At 34.5% G+C, this 24,806-nt stretch overlaps 2 protein-coding genes across 3 annotated transcripts in view; both read left to right on the forward strand.

Annotated features, from left to right (window-relative positions):
• LOC117118425 overlaps nucleotides 1–1,907 on the forward strand; it is an 11,672-nt gene extending 9,765 nt beyond the window's left edge. Inside the window, exon 3 of the mRNA XM_033263016.1 lies at nucleotides 1,549–1,907. Within this exon, the coding sequence (XP_033118907.1) occupies nucleotides 1,549–1,794 (246 nt within the window). The 3' untranslated portion in view covers nucleotides 1,795–1,907. The remainder of the gene's footprint in view (nucleotides 1–1,548) is intronic.
• Nucleotides 1,908–10,963: 9,056 nt separating this feature from the next.
• LOC117118349 (ARF GTPase-activating protein GIT2-like) overlaps nucleotides 10,964–24,806 on the forward strand; it is a 39,820-nt gene continuing 25,977 nt past the window's right edge. For both annotated transcript variants that reach the window (XM_033262916.1, XM_033262917.1), the window contains exons 1-3: nucleotides 10,964–11,145; nucleotides 20,740–20,876; nucleotides 23,532–23,644. In XM_033262916.1, coding sequence (XP_033118807.1) covers nucleotides 11,091–11,145; nucleotides 20,740–20,876; nucleotides 23,532–23,644 — 305 coding nt within the window. In that variant the 5' untranslated portion in view covers nucleotides 10,964–11,090. The remainder of the gene's footprint in view (nucleotides 11,146–20,739; nucleotides 20,877–23,531; nucleotides 23,645–24,806) is intronic.

Raw genomic sequence — 24,806 nt, forward strand, 5'->3', positions numbered from 1 at the left:
TATCACATATATATTATGGTAATAACCATTAACAGCATATGGCATTTGCATATAACTACAGTAGCTCTATCACACGTTTTTGTTTTACAGTACAGATCGGTTAATATTATATTAATATGTACGCTAAAAAGCTAAAATAATGGAAAATGGCAGCCATTTTAAATTGTAATAGCTCAAAAATGTGTACAATATTTAGTTAACTGTTGTTGTCATTGTTATGAGTGAATTTCCAATTGAATGCTGCATTTTAATAACATAAACTTACAATATTAGTGACAATTTTAGGAAAAAATGGCGGCCATTTTGAAACGGCTTGCAACCCCCCTTACGTATGAAAAAAAAAATGTTGCACATACTTTTTTGATTTATCAATGTATACTCTACATCATATCCAATTTTTAAAAAATATAGCAAAAAAAAAATGCAACCTCTGATATTGCTACATTTCGGACTGGACTATTAACTTTAACGTTAGTACCCAACATGCAACGCGATAGTTCCGCCCCTTTTTGTAAACAAAATCGAAATACGCATGCGCAAACCCGTAACTAACGTACGTAGAGCACGTAAAATCTTGAAATTTACGTACTCCGCAACGCAAGATGAATAAATTATGACGTCATCCGTTAACGTTAAGGTTAACATCGTACGGCGAAAACTACCTAATAATGGCCTTTGAAACACTTAATTTTCAAACTTTTCGGACCAATTCCGAGAGATTTTGTTCAACGCCTGACTACGCCCACTTACGCTTTCGTCGTAAATACTGGCGCCACCCCCGAAAGTACATAAATTATGTGTGAAACGTACTGTAAAGCAGGGCACTCACAGCATCGTACGATCGTCGGCCGTCGAATCCATGTGAACGTAGAGTTAACACATTTCTTCACCGATTATCAAACCAAGGTTTCTCTCTCATCCTATCCTATTGTGGTTTCGAAAAATGTTCATGCATAACTGTGTGTTAGAAAGTTCAAAATATTTTTTTTTTTTTTTTTTTTTTGCGTAATTATATTCACATCTTTATATTTTTAAATAGACACCCGTTGTGCTGGGTAATTCATCCTAAAAATGTTGGTCTCTTATTAATTGTTAATAAGAATTGACTTATGGTCGCTTTCTCGATACTGAAAATTCGTGCAAATTCTCGAGGACGAAGTGCATCGTCTCTTGTTTAAAAATAAAATCTGCAGTATCTATACAATTTAAATCGTTTATGATCTATTGTAGCGTAGATATCTTTACTTGTTCTTATGTCGGCTGAGTTTGATATGCTGTGAAAGAGGTTTGTCGCCAAAGGCATTCAAACTCACGGTGACGGATCGTTTACATCGACGAGTCACTCAGACACTGCCACATATTAGTAAATGTTTTATGCAGGGAAATGTATCATTTATTCTACTTGTGTCCTATTCCTGTTTTTGGATAGATGTTGATTTTAATATCTATAACATCTATTCAATTATTTCTAAATTCAGTTTTGACTGCTAAGAAATAAGGTGTGATTGTCTTCAATTGTATTACGTCATTCTATAATGTTCTCTGTAGAGTATGGATGGAATGGATATGGATATGAATAGGGATATGGATATGGATATGGATAAGAATATGGATAAGCATATGGATATGAATATGGATATGGATATGGATATGAATATGGATATGGATATGGCTATGAATATGAATATGGAACAGATGACATTTACAATTTCGTTCCCAAGTGTTATCGTAATTAGTGGATGGTCAGTTACCACCTCTCTTGGTAAGTTTAGCCTGATCGGTAAGTTCAGTTGAATGAGCCTCTGTTTTACCTAACGTTTATTTATTTATTTATTTTACACAAATATATAATTTGAATTTATCCATGGCAGTGTGTTACGTTAGGGCAAAGCCACAAGTTGGTCTGTTTAAACTAATTTTAATTTTAAATTCATTTGTTTTTATCAATTGAACTGAAAGTAAATGTAGATTATTGCACTATGCTCTATTATACATAAACAATGATATATTATACAAGTAGCTATTTTAGTAGGCCACTTCAATAATGAACACCATGTAGATATTAAATATTTATTTTAGCCGTCCTAATGTTGCCTGTTGGACTTGTCAACATAGTTATAAAAAAATCTTTTTATGACAAATGTCGTAAAAGGTTTGATAAACATAATCAAACAAACGCGGTTGCTGTTACAAAGGTCAATGTACAATAAATAGGATAAACCTGGGCTACAGTTTGTCATTTGCGTCTCCCCCCTCTGTCAGATCAGCTGCCATTTCGTTCTCAGCTTGACTGAACCACTTGTAGAAATTACAAGCATCGGCTTCCGCTCCTGAAACATTGTAGTACGACATAAGTGCGCTCGCAAACTCTCCCATGAACACATCAAGCGCCTGGTCAAGTTGTACTGAGGCCTCGCTCTTAAGAGCAGCAATATAAACCCTGTCGCTCTGGCGTACAAGGTCAATAGATTCAATTAGTCTAACTTGGGAATTCTTAGCCAGCCTGGCCAGAAGATTGCCGTAGTACTCAAGCGTCAACAGCTTGTCAAATGCATGATCAAACGCCGTGTTACCCTTAATACGACCCAACGGGTGAGGGTTAATCACAAACTTTTGCAGGTCAGCAACACCTTCACCCTCAGATTCTTTGTCTGATTGAACATTACTGATGAATCCGACAATGTCGTCCGCGTGGACGACGTGTTCTAACTTCTTTGTCTCTTCTTTATCGTCAATAGCATCTGGCTCTGGAGACTTCAAAATTGATTTTTCATCTTCCTCCTCACGTGGGAAAAACTCTTCTTCGTCGTTGCTGGACTGATCTTTAAAATTATAGTTTGTTGGGACAGTCATGTCTTGAGTGGTGGCATCTGAAGGTGTTTTAAAATCAGTTAACGGACATCGGATATCAAGCACATCAGTATTAAAGTCGGGCATTTTTAGTGTATTTAAAATGCCACTTCTCTTGATAACAGTTTCTTCTTCATTTCCGAAACAGACATCAGATTGCATATCATCGTCTGCCATTCTCGGATGAGGGTCAGCTACAGGTAACTCAGAAGCTAAATTTTTTGAAACTGCCAAATGGTCGTGATTAGCTTTTTCAATTTGTTTATCTGAAACATTATTACTCTGAATATCTTCTTCGCCATTTTGTTCTGATTCTGTAGCTGTGACTGTCACCGTAGTACATTCAGTTCTTCTGCCGTGATCCACATCAAATGTTAAATTATCCAGAGTTGTTGGGTAATCATCTGGCGTTCTTCTCTCTTTATACTGAGTTCCTCGGTTATCAATCACGGCAGTGGCACTGCTATGTGGAACAGCTTGGTGAGATTTAGGAGTTTCATTATTATTTGTTCGCTGTTCGGTAGCAATCTTTCTATTCACGAGTTTAATCTTAAAGCCCTTGGATGTCATTTTATACTGACACACCACGTGGTCGTTGCATGACCAATCACTCAACCTATCTTTCCTAATGCTTCGTTGTGCTTTATCCTGTGTCGGTGAGTCCAATGCAGTCGCTCTGGTGTCAGGTTGATCAAGGTTTTCTTGTTCTACACGATCATTTCGTATTATTTGATCTCCTTCCTCGTCGTTGTTACTGCAGACTTTGTTTTCTTGTTCTTGTATGTCAACAGTTGTGCGTAATTCGTCGTCGTCCGTTTTATCTATGTTGACTAGGACATTTTGCGTAGTCTGTCGTTGCGTATCACTTTCATTATTACCTGAAATCTCATTGATATCTCGAGATTTGTCCATTATGCAATTATTCGTGGCAATCTTTTCGTATGTGTCAGGTTCAACGTTGTCTTCTTTCTTTGCGATGGAGTTCAGAAGCAATGTTTGTTCAGCATTTTCTCCTGTGTTTTCGATTGTGGATGCGCGCAAAACTTTCTTGTTCCCTTCTGGATTTTTACGGGCCTTGAATGTGGTCGATTTATTAAGCGAATCCTGGGGTTGACACTTAAGAAGGCAATGCTGATGGAATTTATTATTGATGGTCGGGACGAATACCAAGTTTGTCCGATACGTACTATGCTTCGCTGACGTCTGTAAAGGCAGAGGACCTCCCTTATGTCGTCCGACAACAAAAGGTGGTCGTTGTTGCGTCGTCAGTGTGTTCTTAGATTTACCTTTGGGTACTACCTCTTGCGGGAGGCACCGATGTTTTGTCACAGCAGCTGTAATACTTGGCAAAACAGGATGTTTTATAATGGTTATTTCACTTGGTTGATCGTAAGGATACAAGTCACCAGAGGGACCGGCTGGTGAACTGCATGGACTAGTATCCGCTTCGTTGAGGTCGGTTTGTTTATAAACTGTACTGCTGTCACACTTCTTGCTGTTTTCAACAGTAGCTTTCTTGTTACCGCTGTTTTTACGTGAATGAACCCTAGGTCGTGTCATGTCTTTTTGTACCCGGTCATCTGCTGTAACCTTCATGGAAACAATAATACAGTATTAACAGTACTAAGTATTAAATAACAATAAATAATACAAAGTGTATAATTAATGTTTTTTTTGTTGTAAAATATTATTGTAATTATGTTTTGACAACCTACCATAAAGGTGGAACTATTTTTTAAAAATTTATTTTTTAATAAACACAGGTCATGAAAGATTAACATTATAGAAAATCAGGAGATACCTTCTTTAGACAATGTATGGTCACATTATAGAAAATAGAGTTTCACAACCGCTGGTAGCAGAGTTCTATGTTTATATGAAGTGGAGGCTTTTCGGAGCCCTACCACACTGAGGAAACGCTCATCCCGCTTTGGGGTATTTTAATGTTTTTTACACGTTAACAAACCGATTAATCATTAAAATTATCATCCAGAAATTACTGTTATATCTTCATTAATGAGTATCGTAGTACTAGGCCTACTGCAAATGTCAATTACGTTTATTCAATCACAATGACAACTGTGTCAGATTGGTTATAGGCCTACCTTTTAAGATCTGCCCACACTATAAAATTGTGTGTAACAAATGGGCATATCTCAGGTATTTTGTCACATACAATCTGATAATTTTGACAGAACTTTAAAAAAAATAGACCCTTGAGAAACTATAGGCCTAGGCTAGTATTCAATATACCTGTTCATGTTTTGTGGCCTCTTGTTTCATTGTATCTAGAATAATGTATTTAAATTATTAGTTTAAATACAAGCTAGATCACTAACCTTATAGTAGTAATACTGTACTACTACTAGGCCTAGACTAGCTACTGTATTACTCGTTGTAGTTTTAATCTGATTTTCAAAATATGCGCGCTTAGTAATATGAACAGTTACGCGTCTCGCGTAAAAGGTCTTTCCGTAACCATGTAGGCCTATACGCACAAACTTAGCATTGTAATAAGTATTTTAGCGACTTTCTTTGAGAAATTCTAAACTAAGGTGGTATTACATCATTCTTTCAAACTGTTCGCTACAACAACAACAACAAAACTGGTCGACCGTGGGACTATTTTTTTTTTTTTAACTGTCAAGAAAATACATGATAAATTAAAAGGAAACATATGACAACTATATGTAACGTTAACAAAATAATGCGTTACATATTATCAAAAAATACTATTTGCGGATCTTAATAGCAGCAATATCAAAGCTCAGAAAATACAAAGAGTAACCATTCATTTCCAAGTAAAATAAAACAATCAAATTAAACGACACTGATGCAAATCATGAACACGGGAGAAATGAAGCTAAACTCTTCTTTATCCTGGTTATTGAGGACGTCTTTCTTTAATCTAAAAGAAAATATTATTCATATCTTTCTATAGGTTCATCGTCGTTTACATAAAAAAAATCAGATTTTAAATTATGCCGAGTCAAGGCATGTATAGCTATCTAAAAAGAAAAGAAACTATTTTACATTTCAGCGTGGCCTGCATGGCCGAAACTATTAAAGAGACTATAGAGGGCGCTTGCATAGAGCCCCGCCTTTAGAGGCATGAATTCATAAACAGATGGAGATGATGATGAAACTGCGTGGGCGGTAACGTCGATGGACGATATAGACAGAAAATGCATTGTTCCAGCCTCTGCCAAATGTGTTTTTATCGATATGTGATGAACATTATCATAAATACCAAAAGAGTCTTAAATACGCCACTGCTAAACTAAGAAGGCCGCTGCGCGGTATAATGAATAAACAACGCCCTAGAATATGAGATACAGTTACCACCTATTTTGTAATAAACGTCACAGCACCTAGAGTGATGTTTCTTATCGCCTTATTTAACTTTTTTTTTTTATAGCTAAATAATAATAGCACTGTGCCAATATTTTATGTACGCATTTCACCACCTCAACACTCGGTTGTAAAAAATTTTTATTATTTGCATCTAAAGGCCAACTCAGACAGCGCCGGCCGACGCAGCCCGACCCGATTTTTTGTCGGGGACAGTCTTAAACCTTCGTGAGAAATATTAAACATGTTTAATATTCTACGACGCGACTTCCCCCGACGCACACCATAGCGGCTGCGTTCAACTCACACAGACCCAACGCGACAACACATCGAGTCGGGCGCTGCGTCGTACGACGCTGTCTGAGTTGGCCTTAAGCCTACGACACGTTGCCAAGAGATGATGTGCGTATGCATTGCGCGTAACTAGGCCTACGCTAGACGCCACTAAGCCCCACCCCTTGGATACGAAACACGTGCGTTTGTAGGCCTAGGACAACACGTGTGTCATATGGACCTGTTTTGATTTGATAAGTTTGATAGATGTGTATAAGAGACAGACAATATAGGGTGCAGTGTAATGATGGTTTCAATCAATCATTCATTCAATCAATCAATCAATCATATAGCATCTACGGCATCTGGTCAATTGTATGTGTTCACTAAAATTCTCTTCATGGTGCTCAGTATATGGAATGGAAAATGTTATTGTTTCTGTAGTTTTCCTGAGTTTGTATATACAGTACCGTACTTTTTGGTTTTAAGATTCAGATAACATTTATTTCGATAATAATGCCAAACAGATACAATTATAACAGTACAAAAAAAAACGACAAATAATGGGAAAAAAACATTATTGTCATTGGTTTACCGTCTGCATCTATATTTGAATATTTTTTTATTTCGTTGCAATTTGTAATGACATTAATGTTTTTATGATGTACTTTGTACTTTGTTTTATCCTTGATGTTTTACTGATACCTTGATATTTTACAGATGTTTTACTGATTATATTTTTCATTATATTTGGAGTAAAATTGCCCACCAATGGTGTTGGGCTTTGTCCTTGTCATCTCATGTATTTTGCACTTTTTCCATTCTTGGCTGAAATTATAATAAATACTGTAAATAAATAGTGGCCATATAACCCTATTTAAAATGTTTCGTTTGTTATAATATTAAGTTGTGCGTTATTGTTTAAAAGTTGCCGTTGTCTGCTTAGCATATATATATATATATATATATATATATATATATATACACTCACTCGCCACTGAGGAAGGACTAGTGTTGTCCGAAAGCTCTGGTTCTATTTTTGGCTGTTTACTTACGTTCACTTTTTAGCTGTTGCTTATCATTTTTGTATCTCTACTGAGATCCAGCCATTGTTTCCCACAGCATTGTTGTTTTCCAGTATTTTGCCTTTTAATCTATATATATATATATATATATATTGTTTGATATTTTAAAAAATATATGAAGCAAATATATTCAACCAAATTCTAGAGACAATCATGTTGAATTGGACTGAACAATATTTACCGCGAATATTCTTGGCTAAATGTAAAATACATACACCGTATTTAAAAAAAAATAAAATAAATGTAGCATAAAACATGGAGAATATCCACTATGATAAGGAGGCTTCATGCTTTGTGATATAGCCAGCAATAGTTATTTGCATACGTGTGCCATACCGTATACAATGTGCCTATTGTCATTTAGTTTGATCATCAGCAACATCAACAACAGCCTGATTACTATTAACCAGGGTGCAGTTCCATTAATCTGTATATATTTGTATGTAATATGCTGTTTGGGATTATTTTTAAATGACTTTTAATAAGATGAAACAATTTCTTGATGGTGTATATTTTCCGTAGTAAGCAGTGTATTTTGTTTTATCGTGTTGTTTTTAAAGGTATGAACATGTGTGGGGGGGGGTGGGGCGCTGGTACTTGCTCTAAAAAAGTAAGTTAGATGGTCTTGGAAGCAATCAGATCGAGATGATTTTTAATTCACTTGTGACTTGAGTGTATCTTTTGCTGAAAAGATTTTGAATGGTGGGTAGAGGGGGAAAAACACATCTTTCTTGTGGCTTAGAAAGGCCATCATCTTCCTTAAATACGCCACTGCTAAACTAAGAAGGCCGCTGCGCGGTATAATGAATAAACAACGCCCTAGAATATGAGATACAGTTACCACCTATTTTGTAATAAACGTCACAGCACCTAGAGTGATGTTTCTTATCGCCTTATTTAACTTTTTTTTTTATAGCTAAATAATAATAGCACTGTGCCAATATTTTATGTACGCATTTCACCACCTCAACACTCGGTTGTAAAAAAAATTTATTATTTGCATCTAAAGGCCAACTCAGACAGCGCCGGCCAACGCAGCCCGACCCGATTTTTCGTCGGGGACAGTCTTAAACCTTCGTGAGAAATATTAAACATGTTTAATATTCTACGACGCGACTTCCCCCGACGCACACCATAGCGGCTGCGTTCAACTCACACAGACCCAACGCGACAACACATCGAGTCGGGCGCTGCGTCGTACGACGCTGTCTGAGTTGGCCTTTAGATTTAACATTTGTAGCCATAATAATATTGCAGGAATAAAGTGAACCCATGGAGAGTTGTATTGACACGTCGCCAAGAGATGATGTGCGTATGCATTGCGCGTAACTAGGCCTACGCTAGACGCCACTAAGCCCCACCCCTTGGATACGAAACACGTGCGTTTGTAGGCCTAGGACAACACGTGTGTCATATGGACCTGTTTTGATTTGATAAGTTTGATTGACACTATGGAAAGGTGTTATTATAGCATAATCTCAGATTAAACAGTACTAAAATGTCAACAATAAATTATTACTTCAATCATCATGTGAACGAATTGTCCACCTTCCATTTGGAATTTACCTCCAATGCCATTGGATTAATTTAGTGTACTGTGAGAATGCTCCTAATTGAGTCCGAAAAGTAAGTGTGGTGGTTCTATTATTTTTAATTTTAAAAACCGAATTTCGAATTCCATGGTTGAAAAATGTACTATAGGCCTACGATTTTATAGTAGCAATTTCTTAAATTTAAAGCATTTATTTTTTGAAAAAAGCCCCACGGATTTTGAAATTAATCTTGAAAAGAAGTCCATCTGGAAAAGAATCCCTCCAACGGTCTTAGAGAAGCACAGGGCTTCTATTATTCGTTTTTACGGTATACATTTGTTAAAAAAAATATTTAATTTAAAAACAAGGCAGGATAATAAGTGTTTTTTTAATTAAATATTGTGCTTTAGAACTTGATTTGATTTTTTTTTCCCATTGGTGAAATTCAAAGCAGAAAAGGGTATACCTTTTGGTAATCATGTCTGGCCAATTTACGAAACTTTTTTTCTATCTTTTGTACGGGACAAAGTCAAAGTAAATGAAATGAATGAAAATGTAATTAAACGACAGAATTAAATTAAACATCAACAGAATACGCCAATGGGCAAACTATTGTTCACATTCATTTATTTGGTTCTCCCCCAGAAAAAAAAAGTACAATTAGCATAATTATGTGCGGCGCTTGTGTATGCATCCCGGATGATCCAATACAAGTAGAGGTATGCATTGTTGTATCTGTCAAACGTAAAATAATACCCGGTAATGACAAAACCAAAAATACTCAAAAATAGAATTTTACCAATTAAAATTTGTTTGAAAATAATAAATGAAGCAGAAAACTCAGAGCCGTAGCCACCGGTAGGCCTACGGTCCGGGTCAGGTTTCAACATGGCCACTTCAAGCTTTGACAGCCCCAGTTAATTGATTAGGTTTTGAATATGAAAAAAGGCTAAATTCCACTTGTATGATCTTTAGACTCAACCTACTCCCCCTTAACATCACTCAGGAACCTGGGGCGAACGGTTAATGATAATTTAAATTATTTTCTCAATTTAGTTTATGGCTTTAAGCAACGATTGATTAAGAAACGAGGATGCATTTTTTCTTCACTTGAAATTCAGTGTCAGGGTTTTGCTTTTATCCAAATCAAGTAAGTAAAAAAAAATACCAACAGTCATCTTTTGCAGAAAATCAGGCTAAAGGTTCGTTTATACACTTGCCTACGATTTATTCATTTCTTCACTGATTTAGTCAACTGGCAAAAAAAAACAAAAAACAAACAAAACTGGCAAAAAAAAAAAAAACAAACAAACAAACAAACAAACAAAAAAAAACAAAAAAAAACCATATGCCTTTATCTGTATATTTATTCGGATACCGGTAGTTCTTATACAACATTATTTTCTATAAATAAATATATACTGATAATATGTTTTTTTAAACACCTCCGTTAAATACGTGATTGATTGAAAGTGTAGGCCTATTAGCAATATTATTTTCGTGCATATGTCTAATCGTAGATTTTTGTCCGTTGTCAAAAGGCAAACTACTCATAACAACATGTGAGTAACAATGTTAGGCCTATCTCTTGAATGACCATATCTGTTTGAATTCAAAGTGTTATTGTTTAATTGATTCACCATGGTAGTTTAAAATATATTTTCTATTTTTTAAAAAATGGTTAAACTATTGTGTTACCTGTACATTAATACTACAGAACATAATTAAAATTGGTATATACAATGTAAAATAGAATTTTTTTTTTTTTTTTTTTTTGTGCTGCGGAACCTTCCCATCTCAACTCGCTCTGTCGCCCCCAACACGTTGTTCGAATTTTTGACAACCTTTGACACAATGAGCAACCAAATAAGGAAGTGTATTTTCCTAAACAACTTCCGAGCTGGGTTTGGTCAGCCGAGCTGAGAAGTGAGTTTATGAAATAAACAAGTATTTTTGTACGTTTACAAGATTTTTAAATAGTCCAGTGGAAGAAAATAAAATGAGGGGAAAGTCTAGGCCACCAACAGAAATATGCGCAGACTGTAGCGCATGTGGTAAGTGCCAATCAAGTTGTGTATATGTGTATGTATGGATCGTAGGCCGGCCTGGGATTAGATAGAAAAGTGCATTCTGACTGCATCTGCAGAGCTAGAGTTCAGAGAGTGTGGTTTGGTCGAATAATCAGTGCCCAGGCTAGGCCTAGCTAGACCTAGCTAAGTAAAAGCCTAGCATAAGACGTCAGTTGCACATCAATCATCATTGTCATGCATGGCACACATAGTCATCCCTAGGCTTAAATTGAAGTTGTAAATAATTATAATTTTATAAGTCAGTGGTTTGCTCAAAAATATCAATAAGTAGGTAGGCCTAAACTAATGTGACAAAGAATTTCAAATTCAAGCAATTCATTTGCAGCTACAAAGAGCATTACATTGATACCAAGGTTATTGTCCTCCGCCATAAATCAACAAAGTTACAGAATTTAAGAAATTATTAATTATGCCTAATTTTGGTCCTTCAAAACCAACAATGTAAACAATAGAAAGTCTGTGACGGTTTTCTTGAAAAATGTTCAAGAACTGCTTTAGCTTCTTTGTTTTTAGACTTACTTCAATAAAATATAAAAATGTTTGAAATCATACAACAAGAACATAAAAGAGAAAAGCTCATTAAAATTCAATCATTTATTAATTAAATAATAATTTAATTAATTACAAGTAATTAATTACCATTATATGTAGACATACCTTGGCTCAATTATGTAAATACATTATAATCAAAAAGACTCAAGTACAAAATTTTGGTGCTCAAGAAACATAATACCAAAACTAGATATGAATAAATATATCAATTAACACAATTAAATTAGTTTTCAAAACAATACAAACTTGAATTCAATTAACAAAGCAAAAAGACAACATAAAATCGTGGCTGTGTACAGTACATGTGTGTCGCCATATGTGATTTCAGCAAGACCAGACATGCATGACGTCAGCCTTGCTCCCCACACAACACATAAATTTGGGGAATTTCTATTCACAGCACATTATTATTTTCGGTCAAAAACTAGGTTTCGGTGTTCAAATTAGCTAAATGTCACACTTAGTTGTGGATGAATATAAACTAACAAAATTAACTGGTTTCAGAAAAAAATAAACTTATCTTCTCTGAAATAATTGCATGTTTTTGATAACCATGATATTGCTCGCTCAAAGGCCGATAGTCACGTACCTTTCAATAAGTGCATTCATTGGTGTGCTGCCCTCCCTCACCACCATCAGGGGTGGGGGGATCATTCAGAATATAACTCATTATCTGGGTATCTAGGCCTATGTGCATGATCATGCTTATGTGCCAGCCTAGTCCTAGACAGGGTTTGAAATACAGACAAAAGCACTGTTTTTCACTTAGATTTAGAATGATTTATTAAAAACAGATTCAAGACAATTTCAGTGATGACATACATCGGAAGTGACATGATCATCCCGGTGATAGAGAGTGAGTAAATAACTTGGAACTGCTGCCCGCAATACTGCCTGAAACTTGGTTGTACAATTCATGGTCTATCGGTATTTTGTATACAAAACATGTTATAATTTTCCTAAATCCCCATTTCAAAATTGGGATGACTTTTCTAGACTTGACATACAGTTTACATTAACATGCCTGCTTACAAAAACCATGCTTTTATATGTCACACACGTGCATCCCTGACTAAGGTAAAGTTGATTAACCCTCCTGGTCGTACAGTAATAAGCAAGATCGTATCTGTTGTCTACTGCTGCTATAGCAAAGGTCAGCGGCGCTATCTGCTACGTGGTGCTCTATTGTAACTAGCCAGCTACAGTACTCAGGCCAGGCCGCTGGAAGTCCCCCAGTGAGTTTCAAAATGTTGGCGGCACTATTTTAGGATAAATCCTAAAAATGGTCTGATAGAAACTATATTTTTGGATAGTTCATTGGATAATGAACTCTTCTGCTTAATGCTGCCCCTTGTATATTGTTGCTACAGTAGGTTCCACAAAATGACAGCGTATACATACGTGGACACATGTTTTTGTGGGACAACATGCCCTCCCCTTATTGTCCGTGTTGGTTGACATTCCCAAAAGCTCCATTGTATTAAGATAAATCATGTAAAGTATGTGGATGTTAGAATGATTGCATGTTTTGAAGTGATTTTGGGACTTAAATCAAGATGTTAGATTCAAAAAGAATTTGGAGACCTTGAATCTGACTACACACATAAATTCAAAATGCATTTTTAAAGCTCAAATCAAAAGGAATTATACCCTAAATATTGAAATACAGTACCCTCTACTATTTCTTGCTCACGATGATGTCTTCTTTTTTCTTGATATTGTGGGTGTACTAAACACTTGACACTTATAGCAAAGAGTATATAGTAGAACTGCAAGAGATTCGACTGTCAAAGTTTCGTCGGAACGCAATCCTATCTTGAAAAGTAATGTCACGAAGGATTGTGTCCTTCAAAAGGATGTGAAAGGCGTTCGTATCGAAAGTATGTTTGCGTTACAAAACGCAGCACACATTTGATACGAATGCCTTTTACCTTCTTTTGAAGGACACGCCCTTTTGTGAGTTCCATTGTCTGCATACAAAATAAGGGCAGTCGGACCTCTTGCAGTTTTATACTCTTTGCTTATATTCACTCAGCAAATTGCAGGTTGTACAGTGCATTTGTAAATTTAATTAATTTTTAACATTTTAAAAATAAATTTATCAGGATGCTATATTCCTTCCATTTCAATTAGATTGCAAGTTATTATTTCCCCTTTTTGTTTTATTTTTGACCTTTATAATAAGGGAAATAAGTTGTTTTATTTTAAATGACTTTTATGTGATTATCCTATGGCATCTTTACCTATTTTTTTATTTATTTAATTATAGTTTCTGTCTCTTAAATGTTTTCTTATTTTTTTTATTGTTAATGTTATGTTGTGATGATGCCAAGTAAAAGAAAGAAAGAAACTCTTTATTTTAAAATATATTAATATTTATAATTTACAAGAGATGATTTTATATTAAAGGTAAACCTAATTGAAATATGCCCAGGATAGTCATTGTAACCATCCAATTGATTGCTTCATTTATTTCCCCAAATATTGGATTAACGTTTTATTCATTCCATGAAGTCATGTGCACAAAATAATTTTTGTATCAAATTGGTATTGTGTTTGCTCAATTTAAAACCAGATACATAAACTATTGTTTTTGAGGGGTATTGTGAACTAGTGATACAGTTAACAACCTTCATGGATTTCTCTTCTGAAGGAAAGGACTTTTCTGGTCTGAATTCTTCATTTCATTTAATTTATTTTTGTCTTTGGAACATACAGTAATTTAGTGTTGCTAGATTCTGTTGTGTTAAATGGTGATGGTGAACTGTTACTTTTTGATCACTCAATCTTGTAACAGCTTGTATGCACTTTTGTTAGAATATTTATTCATTTATATTAATTCCATTAAAATATATTTTTCTTCAGTTGTCTTCGCACCTTCAACGTGCGCATTACAATAATCAGAACAAGAATGCAAATTTCCAATATAAAAAGGAAGTTAAAATTATAGGAAGCTAAAATTCTAACAGCATATTGAAAGTCAATCATATTGCATGACAATAAAATTCAAATTGGCAACAAATATCACACGCAAGTTAAAATTAAAAGATTTACAACAGGAAAGTAAAAGTTTCAATTAAAAACAATAAAAAGATGAGTTTTTAAATGATTTTAAAAATATTTTAGACTACATTCCTGATTTCAATTGGTAGAGTATTCCATAGTGTAGGCCAGCATATTCAAAAGCATGGTTGCCTAAGTGACTTTAGTGGGACAAGGATAGCTCAAATATTCACATAAAAATAAAACTCTTTACTGATTCATTTAAATATATCAACATGTATGCAGTTTGCATTGTGAAAATATTTTTCATCAGGCATATAGATTAGAGCTCTACCTCCTTTACTATTGTTAGGTGGTTTAAATGCTTGCCTTCTACAGTAGTCCCAGTTTCTGAGTTGAAGTCAATAAATAAAGCACATTTTCTACAACCAGAAATTAGCATCATGGATATTTTCATCCATTTATGCTTTATCCGAGTGCTTTTGGATTTGAGTGCGAAATAAACTTATACTGTAAAATTAACTGTAGGTGTTATAATATGTACCAGCAGCAACATTTAAGCATGTAGACCCAATGACCAGGAGAAGGACTTTGTATAGACCTACAAAGAAAAGGTGCTATATAAATGATATAAATAAATAAATGATAATAATATTAATATAAATAATAATAATACTAATAATATTAATAATAATAATACAAATAGACTTTTAATTTGAGATAACATTAATTGGACTTAAGTGAGTTATTTATTTTCTCTGTAAAGTTTACGCTACTGCTGCAAACATGGAAGTAAGACATCTTGTGTTACAGTAGGATGTTTGGAGGAAAAAAAAAACGATGTTAAAACTGAAAGTATAACAAGTATAATTAATTTGCCAATCACTCAGTTTCATTTGCAAGAATTGTTACCAACAAACAATTACTTAATTCTCTTTTTCTTGTATATTAGAGTGATAATAATGTGTCACTTTGTTCTGTCCAACTAAAAAGGATTGTGTTGTTTATAAACCCGAAGATGAATTGGAAATAAATAGCAATTATTTTCAGAAGGATCTGTGTACAGTACAGTAGGTCAGTTTGTTCAGAGTTCAATTGAAATTTTCGGTTTCAAAAAGTTTTTAAGTTACACAAGCATTATTATACAAATATTGCTTGCTTAGAGATGTAATATAACATTTCATATCCCCTAGGGAATTATATTTTTTTGAGGGATTATATTTTCCTGAAGCGTGTAGCGCTGAGGGAAAATATAGTCCTGAGAGAAAAATATAATTCCCAAGGGATATCGTATGTTATATTACACCGATTAGAAAAGGCAATATCTGTTTAAATATACATAGCCAAAAATAAATGCAAATAATTAACTGAACACATTACTTTAAATATCAAGACCTTTTATTTAACTTTTACACAATATCTGTTATATTACATAGCCAAATACTTCATATTACCGTCACTTTTTTAAAATGTTTCTGTAGTCCGTAGCGTAGCGTTATCATTGATCGTTTAGCGTACAATTCACCGTTTGCTCTCCTTACCTCAGCATAGAATGACCGGAGAAACGCATTCAGCTCCGTTGAAATTTTCAATGCAAGTAGGCCTACTGTAGGCCTAATTGATGATTCCTTGGCCTTACAATATTCACTGAGTAGGCCTACATTAATGGATGAATTCACAACAAATTTTGTACACCGAGAATCCTTTTCGTCAATAATTCTATCCAATTTGTCTTCGTCGAGAGATTTAAACTTATTTGAAGTCGCTATTTTCAAAGCGCTAGGCTTACACCTTCACAATTTGTGAGCGATCGATCGTTCGCTCAACTAGCATTCACTACTGGCACAATGCGGGTGTAATCCGGTGACGTCAGAGACCGGTCACTTTTCAAAGTTATATTTCCGATCCTCGTAGCACTAGTCACATGATGCCATTTCGACCAATCACCAAAATTGTCTTTTCTTACAGTGCCAAAAGCATATGAAGGAGAAAATAAAAATAAAATTTTATTGATGAATGTAAACAGTGTAGTAATAAGATTGATAATGCTTTTAACTTTATATAATTAACGAAGAAATTTATCTTGTTTTTGGAGATTTCAGGGGAGTGAAAAAAAAAAATAAATAAAACAAATAAATTTGTTTTTTCTGAAATTTCCCTTTCTAATCATGGATGGTGTACTACTGTAACTGGCCAAAAACAATATTTTATTTTTATATTAAATTACCATTATTGGTGGGTGAAGGGTTCGCTATCAAAAATATCACACCTAAGCTCATTCAGTAGATATAAATAAACATCTCAATGTCTGATCAGAGCTGGAGATCTCGCTGAGAGTCTGCAGTATTCTTAGCCCCAGGCTCTACATCCTGACCATAATCCAAACTTTTGCTAGCAAGGTGTTGCCTCCTGTAGACCTCGAAGTAGCAAACAACATCCAATATGTGTCCTAGATTTTGCTGATTTGGTTTCTGCAGTACCTGATTATTGTGCTTGAAGTCACTATCAGTATGAAATTTATATGATTGGAAATGATACTGAAAATTGAAATGTATAAAACAACACTTTGTAACATTCCAAATATTAAAGATGGTCTGTAATGTAAGTAATAAATTAGGTTTAATACTTTCTGTAGTACTAACATTATTGACCGTTCCCGAAATTGGTCTATACTATTGTTTAAAGAAGCGTTTGTTTGCTATACGTAGACTACACTCATTGATTAACAATGGGCTCAGAGCTTCAAAGGAGCTTTCTTTGTTTTTGTAGGTAGCTTTGATCAGTAGAATGCTTAGTTTAAATCACTATTATGTCACCTACTAGAGGTAATGTTTTGATTGGTTGAACACTTTTGGTACTTGCGCATCTACAAGCTTGCAAGTATGGATAAATTTTTTCCTTCCTGATGATGACATAATTAATGTCGAGATATTGAATCCCGACACGATGGCGTGCATTTCAATACTTGGAATATGTATTATATTTTCTTATTAAAGATAAAGTTAATATAGGAACCAGTCCCCTTTGGGGTCTGGTTTAAATGACAGTACGTACAGTATCGAATATTTGAATGTTTGAGACAATAAATATCCATGTTCTTAATCATAAATATTTAAAGAAAACCCAATTGCTTTCAAGTGTCTACTCAATTGCTAATTATTATCAATGATTAGAATCAGTTACTATGTGAGAGTTCCTATATTGTATGGGATTAATTATAAATAATGTTCTGCTCCAGACCACAAATTGCCTATTGAAATTTTGAAAAGTATCAATTACTACAAGGTTTTTTATATTTATTATTTGATCAACTTTTAGAGCTTAAGTTCTGTGTTTTATTCTGTTTTAACTTACTTTCTGTGAGTAATTTCAATTTATATTTTAAAATAACATTTATTATTAATTTCCTTTGTAGCAAAATACAAATTGATACAGTTCATTTAGATAATAAAAAATATAGCACTACAAAAAAAGAATGCAGACACCTTAGAACCCCGGTGTTCAACCCCCGGCCCATGGGCCAACTCCGGCCCGCCAAAGATTTTGATCCGACCCGCGCAACATTGCTAAAAGTAAATCAATTTCTGGCCAATATTTAGAACAAGTTTTTCTGTTTATAGAAACACCACCTAGGCACCCCTAATCTAGCATTGTTGACAAGAGTGTGGCTTTTTCTGAGTGTAGCTCACTAGTGTATCTAGTGGTGTAGGGTATTGTCATGGGGAGGGGTAGACTAATAATGGGGATGGATTAAGTGGGATGCTGATATGGTGTTATTTTGAAAACACTGCTTTAAAAACTTATTTTTAAGTCTGTAAGTGCCATTCCCAGGAAATTAGAGGTATCCTTGTTAAAATTTGCTCGCCTCGTGGTAGGAAAATTTCTAGTGGCAGGGTAGTACAAGATTTAAAAAAATTTTTTTTTTTTACTAACTCTAAAATAAAATGGAAAAGATTAGAAAATTATATTCAAATTGAAGTCTGAGAGTGCCATTTCCGAGCATCTAGAGGTGCCATAATCATAAATTTTCTTACCTCAGCTCCAACCATGCTGGGTATTTTCTCCCATCTGTGAATGTTCTTCCATGACCCCTTCTATTTCGAATCCACCAAATATAAAAGAAAATGGGTGGAGCTGACATAGAAAAAATGGAAGTACACAATTTATGTCAGCCCGCCGCTGGTCTCAACAGCTTGGAACTGGCCCTCAGCTTAAAAAGGTTGAATACCCGGGCCTTAAGATAAACAAATCTTGTGCTGGGCCGGCCTTAAAACACTGTAGTTTACGGGTCGAAGACTCTCGTGCATAACTAAACAGGCCGTAGATATGCAGGGGCATAGGCCTAACATTTGTCAAAAAATATTAAATTCCCTTGGATGACAAGTCACACCAAATTTGTGTGGTGAATTTCGGGACATTAACAATCGACTTAGAGTAACTTAAATTAGGTTTAGGTTTAAAAAAAGAGCAAATACAGCAATTATAATGATCTTTTAACAGCAATAACATTGGACAGCCGCCATAGCAATCCCTGCTGTGCCAGTTTATTGTTTACATCCAACACCCAAGTTAGGTCGTGTGATGCTCATCGCCAAATCCCTCTATTAGGGATGGAAAAAGGGTGCGACCACGCAACCGGCGGTTGGAGGCATTGAGCTTTAACTCGGAGGCATTTTAGAAATATATATATATTTTTTTTTGACACATCACAATTTAATACATGCTCCAAACCACTAAAATTTACTACTATTTCGCTATAGTGTAAAGATAACATTTGGCCCAGGATTAATTTGAGCAAGATAATTTTGATGGTCGCAGGCACAAAAATAAACGGCCATTATTATTATTATTATTTCTTTAAAAACATTTTTTTTTTGTATGAAGCACACTTTATCCAAAAATTGAATACAAGGCCCACATGGCCCAACATGTAACACATGCCTGGCACGCACAAGTACCATTTATCACACCAGGTATACCATCATCAAACCTTACATTATTTTTATTTGTTTGTTTATTCAAAAAAAAAAAAAAAACATTAAAAAAAACAAAAACATTAAATTAAACATTAAATTGATGAATGAAGAATAGTTACATTAAAAATGTAATTCAATTATAAAACAAGCAAAATCCATCAAAACAAAAAGAGAAAAAACATAGCAAAATTAGAATAAAATTTAAAATAACTATACAAAAGTAATGTGGAAGAAACACTATAAAAAAGATAACAAAATAATAAAACACATTGAAGACATAGAAAGGAGAATAATGAATAATAGATTAAAAAACATTAAGAATGATGTAGAGTAATTTTATTAAAAAAAAGGGACATCAAAATATAATTGATTACCTGTACAATCAAATATACATGCATTGAAAAATGTATAAACTTGCCCTATATAAAAATCCAAGTAAAGTACAATCAATACAAGAGGAAAAAAAGAACACTCAAACAAATGAAAATTGCACAAAAGGACAGCTTGAATAAAAAATAGGGGGAATCACTGAACCGTCAAGTTAAAGCTAGTACCAAACCCCAAATGGAACGAAAGTTACTAATCGATTGAGTTAATTCAAGGTGTAATGGTTTATTCTGATATCTTTTGGTTCTGCAACGATTTATGGTAAATTTAGTATTCCTCCACTGTCTTTACAATCTGTGCACCATGTAATTTTAAATGCCGATAGAAAATAATTTGTGCCAGCTTTCACTTTTTAATTGTCGTTTGTATTCATATTTATTTTTATCTATGATCATAAAATAATTTCCTGTGTATGACAATACTTTTTGTTGTTATGAATTATACAGAATGAAATTTGAAATAATTTGTATTCTTTTTTTTTTTACACGTATAATTTAAATTGCTTTTTATAAAATACCACATTTTCTTCAGTTATTGTATAGGGTGATAAATAGAAAGTTTTCTCTATTTCATTATTATTGTAATACAGTATAATTATTATTTACCTAAAATTATATCAACATTTTCATTTTGTATTTAGATCCCTCATGGGCTTCAATAAACCGTGGTGTTGTGGTGTGTGATGAGTGCTCTTACGTCCACCGTAGTCTAGGCAGACATGTCTCGCAGATCAAGCCTTTACGTAGAGGCCCACCTTGGCCTCGTAGCCAACTAGAGGTGAGTAGCATACTAATGTTTTTCATTATTTTGTATGTATTATAATTGATGTGTGGAGGTGGAGGGAATTACAACCTTCATATGTTCTTCTGGTGGCACCAGATCTTTGTCAACAGGGGATCCAACAGGTCTGACGGGCATTCAAACCAAGTGGTCGCCTAGAGCCTCTATCACAGAATAAAAGAAAGGTCCCCGAATTAAAATCTCTGTACAGTTCATGGGGGAAGTTTTAATGGCTTAGTATGAATAAAAATTGTGCTTTTAGACAACAATATTAGATATTAGCAATCAAAATAACTTTATTTTGATGGACAAATAAATGGTTTCGACCCGACAACCTCATCCAGCATTGGACAATGAGAGGTCCAGCCTGTCTGATGGGAAGGCTATTTTTCCCCGTTTTTTTTGGTGATTATAAAATGAAGTGCAAAGTATGAAATTATTGTTTGTGAAATTTGAGGAAATACATATGAAAGGATAGTTTTGAGGTTAAAAAGGAAAAGTGTTGTAAGGATGTGACCTTTAATGACCTGAGGCAAAATCAGAGTAAGCAACTACAAATACTAAAAGCAGAATTTAAACTGATTTTACACTACAGGTTATATTTAATCATTCAATGATATAGTATACCATGTTAAATTATATTATATATTACTACCTACTCTATGATATTAAATTTTGTTTGGCACTTTCCATACTACGAAGTTTTCTGGGACAACAATGATGTCATATAGCCATATGTGGGCATGATGATGTCATATCATAGCCATATATGGGTGTGATGATGTCATACTCACGGACACAGGTATTTTTCACATACAGTACCGTACACATTTAATAGTGTGGACAGATTTTCACAGAAATTATCATTATTAATTATCATTATCATTATTAAATATCATTATTAGTAGTCAATTGTAATGTATTTCATCAACCTTCAAAGTAGTTTTTCTATTCAACATGACTAGTATATAATATTTAATGAATGGGTAATATGCATTTTGAGTTTTCTTGTATACATAGTAAGTGCCATTATAAGTCAATCGTGACGTCATCACTGCAACTCCCAAAGTTATTTGCCTATTCCCCACCGTTCAATAATTTTTCAATTAGTGGATGCTTGGCTTGATTTTTTTTAGGTTCGTGTGCAAAAAAAATTCCTAATTTTTTCGTCACTGCGAATACATCGTGCACCGCGATGAAAATTGAATTGTAATTGAAAATTACTTTTGTAAAACAAGCTTAATTAGAACCCAAAGAAAGTTACTTCAAATTCAATATGAACAATTAAGGAATTCATTGAATAAATGGACCCTCATAAACACAACAAACTGAACATTTAATAGCAATATTCTGGACCTATGTTACTCAAGGACTCAAGGAACAAATTTAGAGTAAGCCTATGGCCAGGCAGGAGGCCGCCCAGGCTTCCTGCTACTACAGTACTTGGCCCTAGGCCTTTAATAGCCTATCCTAGTTATGAAATCATTGCACGACTTTGCCTGTCTGCATGCACCGACCAAAAAGGTCAGTGACTGTATTCACTCTTGAATGCTGAAATGTTTATTTATTTGACGAAAGTCTATCAAAATAGTATTACAAACAAGTTATTTCTAACACAATACAAATTACAGTAGTTATTCATCATATCCGTACTGTACTGCTGATGTGTAGTTAATTAAACCTAAGATTCTAGTATTTCTAGTATCTTTGATTAAACGCGTACTGCAGGAGCAAAAATCAGCATACGCATAGCTAAATGTAAATACTCACATGTATACTGATCATGTCACTATAGCAACCAATAACTGCTACAACAGTTGGTTATCAAAAACTAAAATTAAAGGATGGCGATTGACTTATAAAGCAATTAGTAGAGCATGCATCGTACACTAATGGAAAATTATTATACTTACTGTAGGTTAAATTTAATGCATTAAAAAATTGTTTTTCAAGCATTAAATCTAACCTTCGTATAATAATTTTCTTATGGTGTAATATGCGGAGCTGTACTAATTGCTTATTTGTTTTGTGTCCATGCTACTACTAGCTACATGATGTCTGCTCTACTTTGATTCTCTACTCCATTTTCTTAATATTGATATTTTGTCTATTGGCATAACAAGTCCTATTGAACTGAAAACATAATTCTGTATTTTATATTGTTTACAAATCACATTTGCTCATCTAGTACTTCCTCTTTTGGTGCTGTATGTGCCCTGCAGCAGTAAAGCTAATCAGCAAATCTTCACTTCCTAGTGGTATTAGATATCCATGATAATGTAGTCTTGCCTCTTCTGGAGGATATGTTATAATAACAAACATTATATGGCACAAACAAAGCCCTATTTGAAATGTTTCCGCTATTCTACTGTTAAGTCTATTTTTAATTATTTTTGCCAGATTAAATTTAAATTCAGTTAAAATCAGAATTGAAAGAACAGAAAACATAACAAATTTGTAACTTTCATATTAGTTTTTTTCACTCACATTTCCTGTTAGATTGTATTATGCATCAGAAATACTGTATGGTAAGCTGTTTATAGAAATTTGAATTGCAATAGCTGAAGACACATGAGGTCATCCCAAAAGATGGGCATACTGTAGCACTATACTGTATTCAAAACACTTTATTGTATCAATATCTTCTCTTAGATGCTGGATGCATTGGTAAATTGCGGTGTAAATTCCATCTGGGAACACTCACTACTAGATCCGTCACAAGTCCGTAGTGGGAAGCGCAAGCCAAACGCCAAAGACCCAACACAGTGAGTAATTGCATAGCCATATAATCAGAATGTTAATAGCTCTACACTTAATGTTATAAAATGTTATTTGTATAATATTATTAGTAAAAGAAATAAAATAAACATAATACCTGTAATTGTGTTTATGCCAGTGTGCCATTGTTTCAGAAATTTTTTAGGGCAAGCCAACCCTATGGAAACATGATTCACAGGTTTACTTTCATGATGATTCCTCATAGTTCATAGAACAAACCAAGTTATACACAGAATTCAAAGGATTACAGTAGTATATCCAGTACAGGCCCAAATATCCTACTTGGTACCTGCAGTATTTAAACTTGTGAACATACTGTACAGGTGAGGTGTCATGTGTAATCAGCGTCCCACCTCATATAATTGTATGGATAAATGTGGGTTTTGATTACAGGTTCCTTCAAATCCCTGTCTAGGATTTAAATCCTTTAAAGTTCACTTTTTCTCTCACCAAACTTTAATATTAAAGGTACTTCATTTACTGTTGTTTACCATAAGCTAGCTGATCTACTTGCCAAGTTAATTGGATTAAATCCACTAATCGCGTTCGACGTTAAAGTTAGAGCGAGATATTTTGACTACCAGAAATTCGGAAAACACATCATTAGACAGGAAGTACAATCGCATGATGGGTAATTACTGTTGATTTTCGCGCGACTAGTTTATGCTAGATCGAGACTATAGGCATAAGCTAGGCCTAGGTCTCGGCGGTTGATTAGACTGGCCGAGGAGTCCAGCTGGAGGGTTTACACTGGGTTTTCCCCCAAGTATTTCGTTTAGCGCGTGGTAGTGTGGGCATGCCGATTTCGGGTCAACCCTTATTACATTGGCCGACCTCTTGCCCGTCCCACGAATAAAAACGTCTCTCACAGCCTTGTGGTATGCTCTTAGATTTTTCAACTTTGTCACAACAATTGCCGATGTTATGCTATTGTGGCCTATTGTAAGTCCCGCATTCTCTCTGCTATCCTTTTGTGGACACCAGCCTTCTGACGGTACAATTTATCTTCAACTTTTTCGGCGATTTCTGGCTCCCTCCAGATATCTATTAAATCACATTCCTGCGCATACGTCCAGAGATGGCGTTTCTTTACTGACTTTTCGGCCATCATTTGCAAAATAAGACTTGTTGAAATTAAAGTACAGTACA

This window comes from Anneissia japonica, unplaced genomic scaffold (genome assembly GCF_011630105.1).
Source record: "Anneissia japonica isolate Jap-2015-1 unplaced genomic scaffold, ASM1163010v1 scaffold695_len1296351_cov181, whole genome shotgun sequence".
Lineage (NCBI taxonomy): Eukaryota > Metazoa > Echinodermata > Crinoidea > Comatulida > Comatulidae > Anneissia > Anneissia japonica.